The sequence below is a fragment of the Argentina silus genome (assembly GCF_951799395.1).
Source record: "Argentina silus genome assembly, chromosome: Y".
Lineage (NCBI taxonomy): Eukaryota > Metazoa > Chordata > Actinopteri > Argentiniformes > Argentinidae > Argentina > Argentina silus.
Genome location: NC_139654.1, coordinates 17041382 through 17057348, shown reverse-complemented (window position 1 = coordinate 17057348; position 15967 = coordinate 17041382). Strand labels below are relative to the sequence as shown.

Below are 15967 nucleotides of genomic sequence, written 5' to 3'. Positions count from 1 at the left end.
TGTGTGTCTGTCTGTCTGCCTGGCTGTCTATCGATCTGCCTGTCTCCGTGGGAACGCTATGGCTCATGTGTAGTGCCATCCCATAGTAGCTGCGTTGTGGAGCTGCGTTGTGGAGTTGTCATGGGAACGAGGGGGCCTAACAGATCTCCCCCCCCCCCCCTTCCCCCCCAAAGGCTCCCGGATGGTTTCACCCAGCTACTGAATCTGACCCAGCTCTTCTTAAATGACGCCTTTCTGGAGTACCTCCCCGCCAACTTTGGGAGGTGAGCTCACCCAAAACCTGTCTCACGCTACCCCTAACCTGTCTCACCCTACCTCTAACCTGTCTAACCTACCCCTAACCTGTCTCACCCTACCCCTAACCTGTCTCACCCTAACCTGTCTCACCCTAACCTGTCTACCCCTAACCTGTCTCACCCTACCCCTAAACTGTCTACCCCTAACCTGTCTCACCCTACCCATAACCTGTCTAGCCTACCCCTAACCTGTCTCACCCTAACCTGTCTACCCCTAACCTGTCTAACCCAAACCTGTCTAACCCAAACCTTTCTCACCCTACCCTGTCTCACCCTACCCTGTCTCATCTGTCTGGTTGTTGATGTGTTTACCTTTCAGACTGTCTAAACTACGGATCCTGGAACTGAGGGAGAATCACCTGAAGACCATGCCAAAGTAAGTCTGTTTCTCTCTCTCTTTCTCTCTCTCTCTTTCTCCCTCTGCCTCTCCCTCCCCCCCTCTCTTTCTCTCTCTCTCCCTCTCCCTCTCTTTTTCTCTCCCTCTTTTTTTCTCTCTCTCTCCCTCTCTCTCTCTCGCTCTTTCCTCTCTCTCTCACTTCCAGAGTAAGAGGGGTGTGTGACTAAATGTGTCTGTGGGCAGACGTTTGTAAATGAAGACACTACAAACAGAGCTATGGTGGATTTCATTGAATGGCGTGTTACGTTTTTATCCTTCCCCCTGGCGTGTTGTGCTCTTTTCATTCCCTGTGCACAACAGACAGAGCCTGTGTGTGGGTGAGTGGGTTGTGTGTGCGTGAGTATATGCATGTGTGTGTGTGTGTGTGTGTGTGTGTGTGTGTGTGTGTGTGTGTGTGTGTGAGCGTGTATGTGTGTGAGAACATGCGTGCGTGCGTCTGCGGAGGCTCTTCTGAGGAGGAAGGAGAGAAAATCATCCTATTCAGTGAATTTCAGAAAAAAATTAAAATAGTGAAACATATACCATACATAAACATAAAACTATACTAAATAATTGTACTTAAACAATAGTAGTCTCAACAGCACCCTCTAGGGTAACTATGGTATAGCCGGAGGTCAGCTGTTTTCCGTCCTCCTCTGGCTACACTGACTTCAACACAAAACCTAGGAGGCTTGTGGTTCTCACCCCCTACCATAGACTTACACAGTAATTATGAGGACTTCCGGAGGACGTCCTCCAACCTATCAGAACTCTTGCAGTGTGAACTAACATCTTCGTCCATCCAATCAAAGGAATTCATCTAGTACTGAAGGCATACGCAACAGCTATATAGCACTGCAGTGCACACGTGTGGTGAGGAGTTGAAATAAATAAATTATATAGATAAATTAATTTCTTCAAAAATTAAGAAGAATGAGCAGAAAGAGAGAGAGAGCTAGCTATTTAAAAAATATATATTATTTCATTGTATATTTTTTCTTAGTTTACATTTCACTTACCTAGCTAATGCAGCTGACTGACTCAAACAGAGAGGAATGTTATTTTATGTTAGCTAGCTGGCTAAGGCTATTCAACACTGCAACTGCTCCGAATCAAGGTAAGCTTTCGGTATTGGAATTGTAGGTTATGATTCAAGATTCAAGATTCAAGATTCAAGATGGTTTTATTGTCATATGCACAACAGTTACAGAGCAATCGCTGGCAATGAAATTCTTAAGTCTTGGGCTCCTCCAACAGTGCAATAAGAAGTGTAAATAATAAAAATAAGAAACAACAACAATAACAATATTTACCTAAATACAAAACTAAATAAATGTAAATGTAAAATGTAAAAAGTGAAATGTAAACAGACGTTTTTATCCAGATGTCGACTGGTATAAAGTGGCATTTTATAGTGGCATGTTATAAAGTGGCATAGTTTAAAGTGTCATTGTGGTGAGCTAAGTAGCTCAGGAGTTCAACAGTCTTATTGCCTGTGGGATGAAACTGTCCCTGAGTCTGGTGGTGCGAGACCGGATGCTGCGGTAGCGTCTGCCAGACGGGAGCAGCCGAAACAGTTTGTTGCTGGGGTGATGAGGGTCTTTAATAATCCGGTTAGTCTTCTTCCTGCAGCGCTGAGTGTAGAGGTCCTCCATGGATGGCAGCTCCGTCCTGGTAATGTGCTGGGCAGCTTTCACCACCCTCTGTATGTGCGTTAGTTCTAGTTTCGTAACTGTCGTTAATATGGTGACAACGGTGTACGCTGTGTAGCTGTTATTAAGGTGAAAGGAGGAGAGCACCAGGATTCTGCGAGAAGGAATGATACAACGAGCAAAGTCATGCTGTACACTCTTAGAAAAAAGGTTATAAAAGGTATCTTCATTTGTCCCCATAGGGGAACCCTTTGAAGAACTTTTGAGTTCGATATAGAACCCTTTTGGGTTCCATGTAGAACCATTTTCACAGAAGGTTCTAAATGAAACCCAAAAGGGTTCTACATCAAACCCAAAAGGGTTCTTCAAAGGGTTCCCCTACGAGGACCAATGAAGAACCCTTTTTTCTAAGAGTGTACTGTACGTGGCTGCTTTGAAAGTAAGCTGTGGTGATCAGATCAGCTAGACGCAGAAGGTGGTATTGAATGTATCACCGTCACCTTGATAACTCTCCTCACTCTCCTCTTGGAAAACTTTAATTTATAGGCTAGACAAGACTCCTTGTCCCCTAGCCTCCTCCCCTAGCCTCCTTGTCTCCTAGCCTCCTCCCCTAGCCTCCTACCCTATCCTCCTTGTCCCCTAGCCGCCTGTTTAAAAAAAAAGACTTTCATTTGTAGGCTAGGCTGTAGCAACCTCATGATGGGTATAGGGTGGGCAAATTCGAGTATCATGCCTGAGCTAGGTATTAGTAAATCGCCTCAACCTATGGAGTGTTCTTGATACCCGAGAACGTCTGAAGAACCAGAATGACCGCGTATTTAATAGTAAGTAATAGGGAGAGGGGTAGGGGAGAGAGAGAGATAATCCAAGGGAGAGTAGTCGAGGGTCGGTCCAGGGTTCAGCAGGCGGGCGGGTAGTCAGACAGGCAGGGGTCGGGCATGCAGACGGGTAGTCAGACAGGCAGACGAGGGTTCTGGAGGGGCACAGGAGAATGCGGTGAAACACAAACAAACACAAGGAACACGGGAGGATATCAATGGCTCAAAGCGTAATGCGGGTTACTGGGAAGGTTACCATGGACACAGTATGTTCTGGCACTGGACTGAAGACTGGGCAGGGTTCTTATATGGTGCTGATTGGGGATGGGTCGCAGGTGTGCTGATTAACAATAGGGTGCAGGTGCGCTGTCGACTGGGAGGTGGACGCTCCAGCGATGATCGCCGGCGCCTCAAAGTGGTGCCAGAGGGTAGGGTAGGGAGACCGTAACAGTTCTCTCTTCTCATCTTATCTCCACTCTCCTCTTTTCTTATCTCCATCTTTTCTTATCTCCATCTACCTATCTATGCATCTGTCTGTCTATCTATCTTCTGTATGTTTGTATGTACAGTCATGAGAAAAAATTAGGACACCCTATGAAAACCTTTGTCTTCTTCAACATATTCAAACATATGGACATTTGATATTCATTTGAACAATATTGAAAAATTGAGGTAATATAACTAAACAAATACAACTGAAACAAATTATTTAAAAAATGATTGGTAAAATGTAATTAATAGAAATGCAATCTTCTTGTGAGGAAAAAGTTAGGACACCCCTACATTTAGTTCCACTTAAAATGCCTAAAATTATAATCAAGAGCACCACATCAGGTGCAAATGATTAGAACATCGTTACAGAGGATTTTGGAGGAGCCTGTCCTATTTAAACCTCAGATATTTAGTTTGGTTTGCTCTTGATTGTTGAAGTGAGTTGCATCACCATGGCGAGATCAAAAGAGCTCTCTGAGGCCTTCAGAAGAAAAATTGTAGATGCATATGAGTCTGGGAAGGGATATAAAAAGATCTCCAAACTATTCGAAATTGGCCATTCCACTGTCCGGAAAATAATTTACAAGTGGAGAACATTTAAAACCACCACCAACATGGCCAGGTCAGGCCGCCCAAGCAAGTTCAGCCTAAGAGCTGACCGAAAGATGCTTAAAGAAGTCTCCAACAATCCCAGAATGTCATCACGAGACCTACAGGTATCTCTTGCCACAATTGATGTCAAAGTACATGCATCCACCATAAGAAAGAGACTGAACAAGTTTGCATTACATGGGAGGTGTGCAAGGAGGAAACCCCTGCTGTCAAAAAAAAACATCAGGGCAAGACTAAAGTTTGCCAGAGAACACCTAGAGAAAGACCAGAACTTCTGGAACAATGTGCTTTGGACAGATGAATCCAAAGTTGAACTATTTGGGCACAGTAAGAGTAGACATGTTTGGCGCAAAACCAAGACAGCATTTGAGAACAAGAACCTCATACCAACTGTGAAGCATGGGGGTGGAAATGTCATGGTTTGGGGCTGCTTTTCTGCAGCAGGGCCTGGTCAGCTCACCATCATAGAATCCACTATGAATTTTGTATTGTATCAGAGGGTGCTTGAGGAAAATGTGAGACCATCTGTTCGAAAGTTGAAGCTGAAGCAGATGTGGACCATGCAACATGACAATGACCCAAAACATTCCAGTAAATCTACCAAGGAATGACTCAAGAAAAATAAATTGAGAGTTCTGGAATGGTCAAGTCAAAGCCCGGATCTTAATCTTATTGAGATGCTGTGGATTGATTTGAAACTGGCTGTGCATGCAAGACACCCCTCGAACATCACACAGCTGAAAGAATTCTGCAAGGAGGAGTGGGAAAAACTTTCTCCCAATTGATGTCAGAGACCTGTAGACAGTTATAAGAAACGTCTAATTGAGGTTATTTCAGCCAAGGGGGGCAATACTAGCTATTAGGGCATAGGGTGTCCTAACTTTTTCCTCAGTAGGAATTGGCATTATTGTTAATTTTTCGTTAAATAAATGATTACAAAGTTACATTTTCATAGTTTTTTGTTCAATTACATCCCCTTTATCTATAGACATTGTTAGAAAGAAGATAACATATTGATATGTCCATATTTTTAAGAGAATAACTTAATATTTTGGGGGGTGTCCTAACTTTTTCTCATGACTGTATGTATGTGTCTATCTATCTATCTATCTATCTATCTATCTATCTATCTATCTATCCATCCATCCATATACAGTGCCCTGCGTAAGTAATGGGAAAAACATCTTTTCTACTTTTGGAGTGTAGAGCCAAAAGAAGAAAAAATGATTCACTGTCCCATTACTTACACAGGGCACTGTTGATTATAGATTATAGTTCTACTGTGGTTCAAAAAGAAGACTTGAGTGACAGCTGTCTCTCTCTCCTCCTGTGTGGCAGAATACTTTCTATTGGCTGATCTCTTCTTTTCTTCTCTCCTCTCCTTTCCTCTCCTCTCTTCCGATCTCCACTCTCCTCTTTTCTGATCTCCTCTCCTCTTCTCTTTGCTTCTCCTCTCTCCTCCTCTCCTCTCCTTTCCATTCCTCTCCTCTCCTCCTATCTCCACTCTCCTCTCCTCGTTTCTTATCTCCTCTCCTCATCTCCTCCCCCCTCCTCTCCTCATCTCCTCTCCTCTTCTTTCCTCTCCTCCTCCCCTCTCCTCTCCTCTCCTCTCCTCTCCTCTTCCTCCCCTCAGGTCAATTCACAGGCTGTCACAGCTGGAGAGGTTAGACTTGGGAAGCAACGAATTTGGTGAAATGGTAAGAAAAATAAAACAAGATCCACACACGCACGCACGCACACACACACACACACACAGTTGTGCTTGAATGGTGAGTATGTAAGTGTGCAGTATGTGAGAGGGCTGTCTCTACAATCAAATCAAATCAAATTGTATTTGTCACTTATATCGCATACAGTTGTAATTGACGACTGCAACGTACTCTTGGCCGGTCTCCCCACCTCCACCATCAGGCCTCTGCAGCTTAAGTATCAGAACTAGTGAACCCAAGTGCAGCACACAGAGTCGGGACACAGGTATAAAATAATATAGATATTTAATAAGGAACAAAGGGAAAGGGTACTGGGTGACTGGGTAGGCAGGTGGGCAAGGCAGGCAGAGCAGGCACCTTGCACTACCTGTCTATTCCTAACTGTCTGTCTCTCTACCTGTCTGTCTCTCTACCTGTCTGTCTGTACCTGTCTATTCCTAACTGTCTGTCTCTCTACCTGTCTATTCCTAACTGTCTGTCTCTCAACCTGTCTGTCTCTCTACCTGTCTCTATAACTGTCTGTCTCTCTGTCATATACCTGTCTGTCTCTCTCCTTGCACTGTGGTTGCCAAGGGAACAGATGGGTTGGCGTGGTGATGAGTGTGTTTTAGTGTTTGAAGCCTCCAGGTTGCTACGCAGGTTGCTACGCACTGCCTGTAGTGCACTTCCTTGTCCCCTAGCCTCCTCCCCTAGCCTTCTTGTCCCCTAGCCTTTTCCCCTTGTGAGGTGTGTGGGGTAGGACCCCTCCACAGAGAGGAGACCAGACGAGGGAATGCGGTTGAAAGGCCCTCCTTGTCCCCTAGCCTCCTTGTCTCCTAGCCTCCTTGTCCCCTAGCCTCCTTGTCTCCTAGCCTCCTTGCCCCCTAGCCTCCTCCCCTAGCCTCCTCCCCCCAGCCTCCTCCCCTAGCCTCCTCCCCCCCAGCCTCCTCCCCTAGCCTCCTTGTCTCCGAGCCTCCTCCTCTAGCCTCCTCCCCTAGCCTCCTTGTCCCCTAGCCTCCTTATCTCCTAGCCTCCTTTTCACCTAGCCTCTTTGTCCCCCAGCCTCCTGCCCTAGCCTCCTCCCCTAGCCTCCTTGTCCCCTAGCCTCCTATCCTAGCCTCCTTGTCCCCTAGCCTCCACTCCTAGCCTCCTTGTCCCCTAGCCTCCTTGTCTCCTAGCCTCCTCCTTGTTCCCCTTGTGTGTGGTTGGTGTTGGTTGTCCTCACTGTGTGTGTGTGTGTGTGTGTGTGTGTGTGTTTTTCAGCCGGAGGTCCTGGAGCAGATTCACAACCTGAAGGAGCTGTGGATGGACAACAACTCACTACAGACCATCCCTGGGGTAACTGTCTGTCTCTCTAGCTGTCTGTCTCTCTACCTGTCTGTCTCTCTACCTGTTTGTCTCTGACTGTCTGTCTCTCTACCTGTCTGTCTCTACCTGTCTCTACCTGTCTATTTCTAAATGTTTGTTTCTCGCTGTTTGTCTCTCTACCTGTCTGTCTCTCTACCTGTCTGTCTCTACCTGTTTATTACTAACTGTCTGTCTCTACCTGTCTGTCTCTCTACCTGTCTGTCTCTCTACCTGTCTGTCTGTACCTGTCTATTCCTAACTGTCTGTCTCTCTACCTGTCTATTCCTAACTGTCTGTCTCTCAACCTGTCTCTATACCTGTCTGTCTCTCTCCTTGTCTGTCTCTCTCCATGTCTGTCTCTCTACCTGTCTGTCTCTAACTTTCTGTCTCTACCTGTCTATTTCTAAATGTTTGTTTCTCGCTGTCTGTCTCTCTACCTGTCTGTCTCTACCTGTCTATTTCTAACTGTCTGTCTCTACCTGTCTATTCCTAACTGTCTGTCTCTACCTGTCTATTCCTAACTGTCTGTCTCTCAATATGTCTGTCTCTCTACCTGTCTCTATAAATGTCTGTTTCTCTGTCATATACCTGTCTCTCTACCTGTCTGTCTCTCTCCATGTCTGTCTCTCTACCTGTCTGTCTCTCTGCCTGTCTGTCTCTCTGTCATATACTTGTGTCTCTCTCCATGTCTGTCTCACTGTCATATACCTGTCTGTCTCTCTCCATGTCTGTCTCTCTACCTGCCTGTCTCTCTGTCATATATCTGTCTGTCTCTTTACCTGTTTTTTCTACCTCTCTGTCTCCCTACCTGAATGTCTCCCAACCTGAATGTCTCTAATTGTCTCTCTAGATGTCTGACTCTCGCTGTCTGTCTCGCTGTCTGTCTCTCTGCCTGTCTCTATCTCTGCCTGTCTCTATCTCTACCTGTCTGTCTCCGGCTGTCTGTCTCTCTGTCTTTTCTGTTTCTCTGCCTGTCTGTCTCACTACCTGTCTGTCTCTACCTGTCTCTCTGCCTGTCTGTCTTTCTACCTGTCTGTCTCTCTGTCTCTCTACCTGTCTGTCTCTCTGCCTATCTGTCTCTCTAACCATCTGTCTCTCTGCCTGTCTGTCTCTCTGCTTGTCTGTATCTCTACCTGTCTGTCTCGCTAATCGTCTGTCTCTCTACCTGTCTGTCTCTCTGCCTGTCTGTCTCTCTAACCATATGTCTCTCTGCCTGTCTGTCTCTCTGCTTGTCTGTATCTCTACCTGTCTGTGTCGCTGCCTGTCTGTCTCTCTGCTTGTCCGTATCTCTACTTTTCTGTCTCTCTAGCTGTCTGTCTCTCTGCCTGTCTGTCTCTCTGCCTGTCTGTCTCTCTGCTTCTCTGTATCTCAACCTGTCTGTCTCTCTGCTTGTCTGTATCTCTACTTTTCTGTCTCTCTAGCTGTCTGTCTTTCTACCTGTCTGTCTCTCTGCCTGTCTGTCTCTCTGCTTCTCTGTATCTCTACCTGTCTGTCTCTCTGCTTGTCTGTATCTCTACTTTTCTGTCTCTTTAGCTGTCTGTCTCTCTGCTTCTCTGTATCTCTACCTGTCTGTCTCTGGCTGTCTGTCTCTCTACCTGTCTGTCTCTTTAACCGTCTGTCTCTCTAACCGTCTGTCTCTCTAGTCTCTCTACCTGTCTGTCTCTCTACCTGTCTGTCTCTCTAACCATATGTCTCTCTGCCTGTCTGTCTCTCTGCTTGTCTGTATCTCTACTTTTCTGTCTCTCTAGCTGTCTGTCTCTCTACCTGTCTGTCTCTCTGCCTGTCTGTCTATCTGCTTCTCTGTATCTCAACCTGTCTGTCTCTCTGCTTGTCTGTATCTCTACTTTTCTGTCTCTCTAGCTGTCTGTCTCTCTACCTGTCTGTCTCTCTGCCTGTCTGTCTCTCTGCTTCTCTGTATCTCTACCTGTCTGTCTCTCTGCTTGTCTGTATCTCTACTTTTCTGTCTCTTTAGCTGTCTGTCTCTCTGCCTGTCTGTCTCTCTGCTTCTCTGTATCTCTACCTGTCTGTCTCTGGCTGTCTGTCTCTCTACCTGTCTGTCTCTTTAACCGTCTGTCTCTCTAACCATCTGTCTCTCTAGTCTCTCTACCTGTCTGTCTCTCTACCTGTCTGTTTCTTCCTGTCTGTCTCTGCCTGTGTGTCTCTCTGCCTGTCTGTCTCTCTAACCGTCTGTCTCTCTAACCATCTGTCTCTCTAGTCTCTCTACCTGTCTGTCTCACTACCTGTCTGTCTCTCTACCGGTCTGTCTCTGCCTGTCTGTCTCTCTACCTGTCTGTCTCTCTACCTGTCTGTCTCTGCCTGTCTGTCTCTCTGCCTGTCTGTCTCTCTACCTGTCTGTCTCTCTGACCGTCTGTCTCTCTAGTCTCTCGGGAAGCTGCGACAGCTGCGTTACCTGGACCTGGTGAAGAACCGCATCGAGACCCTGGACACGGACATCTCCGGCTGCGAGTCCCTGGAGGACCTCCTTCTCTCCTCCAACATGCTCCAGCACCTCCCCGACTCTATAGGTGAGACACACACACACACACATTCACACACATGCGCAGACATACGCAAACACACACACACATAACTGTCTGTCTCTATCTGTCTGTCTCTAACTGTCTCTTTCTAACTGTCTGTCTCTGTCTGTCTGTCTCTCTAACTGTCTGTGTCTGCCTGAGCCACACACATGCGCACACACACACAAACACACACACACACACACACACACACACACACACACACACACTGTCTGTCTCTATCTGTCTGTCTGTCTCTCTCCCTGTCTGTCTACCTGTCTGTCCTACTTGACTGTCTCTCTACCTGTCTGTCTCCAACTGTCTTTCTCTACCTGTCTGCCTCTCTAACTGTCTGTCTCTCCCTGAGACATGCGCACAAACACACACACACACACACACACACACACACACACACACACATAGTTTCCATGTTATTTTGACCAGTATGACTTGTTCCCATGGCAGGAATGTTGAAAAAGCTGACAACTCTAAAAATCGACGACAACCAGCTGACCTCACTGCCGAACACCATTGGAAGGTGAGGAACCCTAACCCTAGTCCTAACCCTAGTCCAAACCCTAGTCCTTACCCTGACCCTAACCCTGACCCTAGTCCTAACCCTGACCCTAACCCTTACCCTAGTCCTAACCCTAGTCCTTACCCTGACCCTAGTCCTAACCCTAGCCCTTACCCTGACCCTGACCCTAACCCTAGTCCTTACCCTGACCCTAGTCCTAACCTTGACCCTAACCCTAACCCTAACCCTGACCCTAGTCCTAACCCTGACCCTAACCCTTACCCTAGTCCTAACCCTAGTCCTTACCCTGACCCTAGTCCTAACCCTAGCCCTTACCCTGACCCTGACCCTAACCCTAGTCCTTACCCTGACCCTAGTCCTAACCTTGACCCTAACCCTAACCCTAACCCTGACCCTGACCCTAGTCCTAACCCTAGTCCTTACCCTAACCCTGACCCTAGTCCTAACCCTGACCTTAGTCCTAGTCCTAACCCTGACCCTGACCCTAGTCCTAATCCTGACCCTGACCCTGACCTTAACCCCGACACTGACACTGATCCTGACCATAACCCCAACCCTCACTGCCCAACACCATCGGAAGGTGAGAAGCCCTGACCCTGACACCGACCCCGACCAAAACCCTAACCCTAATCCAACACCATCGGGAGGTGAGGAACCCCAACCCTAACCCCGACCCCAACCCCAACCCCATCAGGTCACACTGTTTCATGTGCACCTTTTTTTCTTGGTTTCTCATTGGTTGGTTCCCGTGGTTTCTCATTGGTCGGTTCTGTGTTGTGTTTACTACACATGCATCTAAAACAGGCCAATTAGTGGACGCGCCAAGCAAGGGTGAGTATATAGGGTCTGTATACTAGCTCTAAACCCTAAACCCTAGACCCTTAACCCTAGACCCTAAGCCCTTAACCTTTGACCCTAGACCCTTAACCCTTAACCCTAGACCCTGCTCCTCCACAACCTGTTTACCCAGACAAGTGTTTATCTCTCTGTACGTTTCACACACACACACACACACACACACACACACACTCTAACACACCACTACACACACTAACACACACACACACACACACACACTAACATACACACACCTCATACACCCGACATACTAGTGACCTTTGACCCCTGATACACCCTACATACTAGTGACCCCTGACCTCTGATACACCCTACATACTAGTGACCTTTGACCCCTGATACCCCCTACATCCTAGTGACCCCTGACACACCCTACATACTAGTGACCTTTTACCCCTGATACACCCTACATACTAGTCTGTATGTAGGGTGTGTCAGGGGTCACTAGGATGTAGGGGGTATCAGGGGTCAAAGGTCACTAGTATGTAGGGTGTATCAGAGGTCAGGGGTCTCTAACACACCACTACACACACTAACAGACGCTACGACTACACACACTAACACACACACACACACACACTAACATACACACACCTCATACACCCTGATACACCCGACATACTAGTGACCTTTGACCCCTGATACACCCTACATACTAGTGACCTTTGACCCCTGATACACCCTACATACCAGTGACCCCTGACCCCTGATATACCCTACATACTAGTGACCCCTGACCCCTGATACACCCTACATACTAGTGACCTTTGAACCCTGATACACCCTACATACTAGTGACCCCTGACCTCTGATACACCCTACATACTAGTGACCCCTGACCTCTGATACACCCTACATACTAGTGACCTTTGACCCCTGATACCCCCTACATCCTAGTGACCCCTGACACACCCTACATACTAGTGACCTTTTACCCCTGATACACCCTACATACTAGTGACCCCTGACCTGTGATACACCCTACATACTAGTGACCTTTGAAGTGTTTGTTAAGTTGCCCCTTCCCCTGTACACCGTTCTCCCCAAACAATGGAAGAGTGTTTCTGCACCACGCTGTGAACTTGGCGCCGCCCCTATGTAAACATTACAAGGCAGATTAAACTATATATTTAGTAACAATAGAGTAACTATGTTTATTAAACTATACATTCAGTAATGATAGAGTAACTATCGTTACTAAATATATAGTTTAATAAAGATAGTTACTCTATCGTTACTAAATATATAGTTTAATAAACATAGTTACTCTATCATTACTGAATGTATCGTTTAATAAAGATAGTTACTCTAGCTTTATTAAACTATACATTTAGTAACGATAGAGTAACTATCTTTATTAAACTATACATTTAGTAACAATAGAGTAACTATCTTTATTAAACTATATATTTAGTAATGATAGAAACCTCTCCGACTGTTGACGTATGTTAGCCAGACGTAAAAAAACGGACAAGGAAAATGGAGAGCTGTGTTTTTCTCCGTCAACGTGTAGCCCCATAGGAAAAATAATGAGCTCCATCCGTTTGTGTCAGACAGATAGAGACAGACACAGCAACCACCTGTCAAACAGACCCAGTGGATGACAGACGCAACAACATGAGGTCATCTACAGTCATGAGAAAAAGTTAGGACACCCCCCAAAATATTAAGTTATTCTCTTAAAAATATGGACATATCAATATTTTATCTTCTTTCTAACAATATCTATAGATAAAGGGGATGTAATTGAACAAAAAAACAATGAAAATGTAACTTTGTAATCATTTATTTAACGAAAAATTAACAATAATGCCAATTCCTACTGAGGAAAAAGTTAGGACACCCTATGCCCTAATAGCTAGTATTGCCCCCCTTGGCTGAAATAACCTCAATTAGACGTTTCTTATAACTGTCTACAAGTCTCTGACATTGATTGGGAGAAAGCTTTTCCCCACTCCTCCTTGCAGAATTCTTTCAGCTGTGTGATGTTCGAGGGGTGTCTTGCATGCACAGCCAGTTTCAAATCAATCCACAGCATCTCAATAGGATTAAGATCCGGGCTTTGACTTGGCCATTCCAGAACACTCAATTTCTTTTTCTTGAGCCATTCCTTGGTAGATTTACTGGAATGTTTTGGGTCATTGTCATGTTGCATGGTCCACATCCGCTTCAGCTTCAACTTTCGAACACATGGTCTCACATTTTCCTCAAGCACCCTCTGATACAATACAGAATTCATAGTGGATTCTATGATGGTGAGCTGACCAGGCCCTGCTGCAGAAAAGCAGCCCCAAACCATGACATTTCCACCCCCATGCTTCACAGTTTGGTATGAGGTTCTTGTTCTCAAATGCTGTCTTGGTTTTGCACCAAACATGTCTACTCTTACTGTGCCCAAATAGTTCAACTTTGGATTCATCTGTCCAAAGCACATTGTTCCAGAAGTTCTGGTCTTTCTCTAGGTGTTCTCTGGCAAACTTTAGTCTTGCCCTGATGGGTTTTTTTGACAGCAGGGGTTTCCTCCTTGCACACCTCCCATGTAATGCAAACTTGTTCAGTCTCTTTCTTATGGTGGATGCATGTACTTTGACATCAATTGTGGCAAGAGATACCTGTAGGTCCCGTGATGACATTCTGGGATTGTTGGAGACTTCTTTAAGCATCTTTCGGTCAGCTCTTCGGGTGAACTTGCTTGGGCGGCCTGACCTGGTCATGTTGGTGGTGGTTTTAAATGTTCTCCACTTGTAAATTATTTTCCGGACAGTGGAATGGCTAATTTCGAATTGTTTGGAGATCTTTTTATATCCCTTCCCAGACTCATATGCATCTACAATTTTTCTTCTGAAGGCCTCAGAGAGCTCTTTTGATCTCGCCATGGTGATGCAACTCACTTAAACAATCAAGAGCAAACCAAACTAAATGTCTGAGGTTTAAATAGGACAGGCTCCTCCAAAATCCTCTGTAACGATGTTCTAATCATTTGCACCTGATGTGGTGCTCTTGATTATAATTTTAGGCATTTTAAGTGGAACTAAATGTGGGGGTGTCCTAACTTTTTCCTCACAAGAAGATTGCATTTCTATTAATTACATTTCACCAATCATTTTTTAAATAATATGTTTCAGTTGTAGTTGTTTAGTTATATTACCTCAATTTTTCAATATTGTTCAAATGAATATCAAATGTCCATATGTTTGAATATGTTGAAAAAGACAAAGGTTTTCATAGGGTGTCCTAACTTTTTCTCATGACTGTATCCCATAACGCACAGCAGTAGCCTGTGGAGGAGGTCACCTGACCCATGGATGAGTCTGTGCAGAATAACAACGACTGAAGAACAGAGAGAGAGAGAGATTCATGTTCTGCTTCGGTCCCTTACTGGAAACACACATCTCAGACTAACACAAGCAGCAATACCGAAAGATCATACACTCTCTCTAACTCTGTTTTTCTCTCTCTCTCTTTCTCTCTATTTCTCTGTCTCTCTCTCTATTTCTCTCTCTTTCTCCAGTTTGTCGTTGTTGGAGGAGTTTGACTGCAGTTGTAATGAGCTTGAGTCACTCCCCCCGACAATCGGTTACCTACACAGCATGCGTACGTTCGCTGCAAACGAGAACTCCCTCACAGAGCTTCCCAGGGAGGTGCGTCACACACACACACACACACACACACACACACACACACACACACACACAGCCATGATGCATTGAGTATAATGTGTGTGTGTGTGTGTGTGTGTGTGTGTGTGTGTGTGTGTGTGTGTTTGTGTGTGTTACAGATTGGGAACTGCAGGAACGTCACAGTCATGTCGCTCCGGTCCAACAAGTTAGAGTTTCTACCAGACGAGATCGGACAAATGACCAAACTACGGGTCCTCAATCTGAGTGACAACAGGTACAGTACGTACACACACACACGCACACACACACACACACTCACACACACGCACGCACTATACACGCACGCACGCACGCACGCACGCACACACGCTTAATTGTGACTCCTCTTGTCCTCCAGGTTAAAGAACCTGCCGTTCACCTTCACCAAACTCAAGGACCTGGCGGCTCTCTGGCTGTCAGACAACCAGGTATGCCCAGTGCACACACATGAAGGGGGAGCCATTAATTCTGCCCCCCTATCTTTAAATTATCCTTCCCCCGATGGGACAAATGGCTGTGGAGGTCTCAAGAACATGATAAAGAATGTAATCCTTGCAAACAGCTCCAGCTTTAAATACTGTGGTTGTAGTGGGATATAAAAGCAGAATGCGGGGGATAGCTCTTTCTCTTTTCTTTGTCCTGGGGTGTGTTCTCATCTGAACTCTGTGAGTACTGTTGGAGTGACCATGTGGTCACCTCTCTCTCTCTCTCTCTATCTCTCTCTCTGTCTACCATTTATCATTGAGGGAAGAATGTAACATTGTTCTATGAAGTATTTGCCTTGTAGTACTTATATAAGTGTGCAGTATTATTAAAGCCTCATTTGATTCATCCTATTTGACCATTCTTGCACTAATCAGCACAAACTCTACAATTCTTTGCATTTAGTGTTAATTAAATTACTTGGAGTCAGATTATTAATCTTAACTTGTGCTTTGCTATTGTAACAAGGTCTGTTGTACACAGAGGCAGACGCAGTGTTCGCTGAAGGGAATAGTCCCGTTTATTCATAAATTCAATCACGTTCAAAGTTCGTGTTCAGGCTTTCCAGCCTCTCCCAAAACCACTCGGCAACTTTCCAGTTTCCGTATCTCTCTCTCTACGTTCCCAGC

The 15967-nt window shown here is 45.6% G+C and overlaps 1 protein-coding gene across 1 annotated transcript in view; it reads left to right on the top strand.

Annotated features, from left to right (window-relative positions):
• Positions 1 to 15967, top strand: part of LOC310823776 (leucine-rich repeat-containing protein 7-like) — a gene marked incomplete at its 3' end in the record, with an annotated part of 79384 nt that overhangs the window by 11287 nt on the left and 52130 nt on the right. Inside the window, exons 4-12 of the mRNA XM_083696625.1 lie at positions 174 to 263; positions 616 to 672; positions 5880 to 5943; positions 7198 to 7272; positions 9662 to 9806; positions 10266 to 10338; positions 14708 to 14837; positions 14975 to 15090; positions 15214 to 15283. Of these exons, the coding sequence (XP_083552751.1) occupies positions 174 to 263; positions 616 to 672; positions 5880 to 5943; positions 7198 to 7272; positions 9662 to 9806; positions 10266 to 10338; positions 14708 to 14837; positions 14975 to 15090; positions 15214 to 15283 (820 nt within the window). The remainder of the gene's footprint in view (positions 1 to 173; positions 264 to 615; positions 673 to 5879; positions 5944 to 7197; positions 7273 to 9661; positions 9807 to 10265; positions 10339 to 14707; positions 14838 to 14974; positions 15091 to 15213; positions 15284 to 15967) is intronic.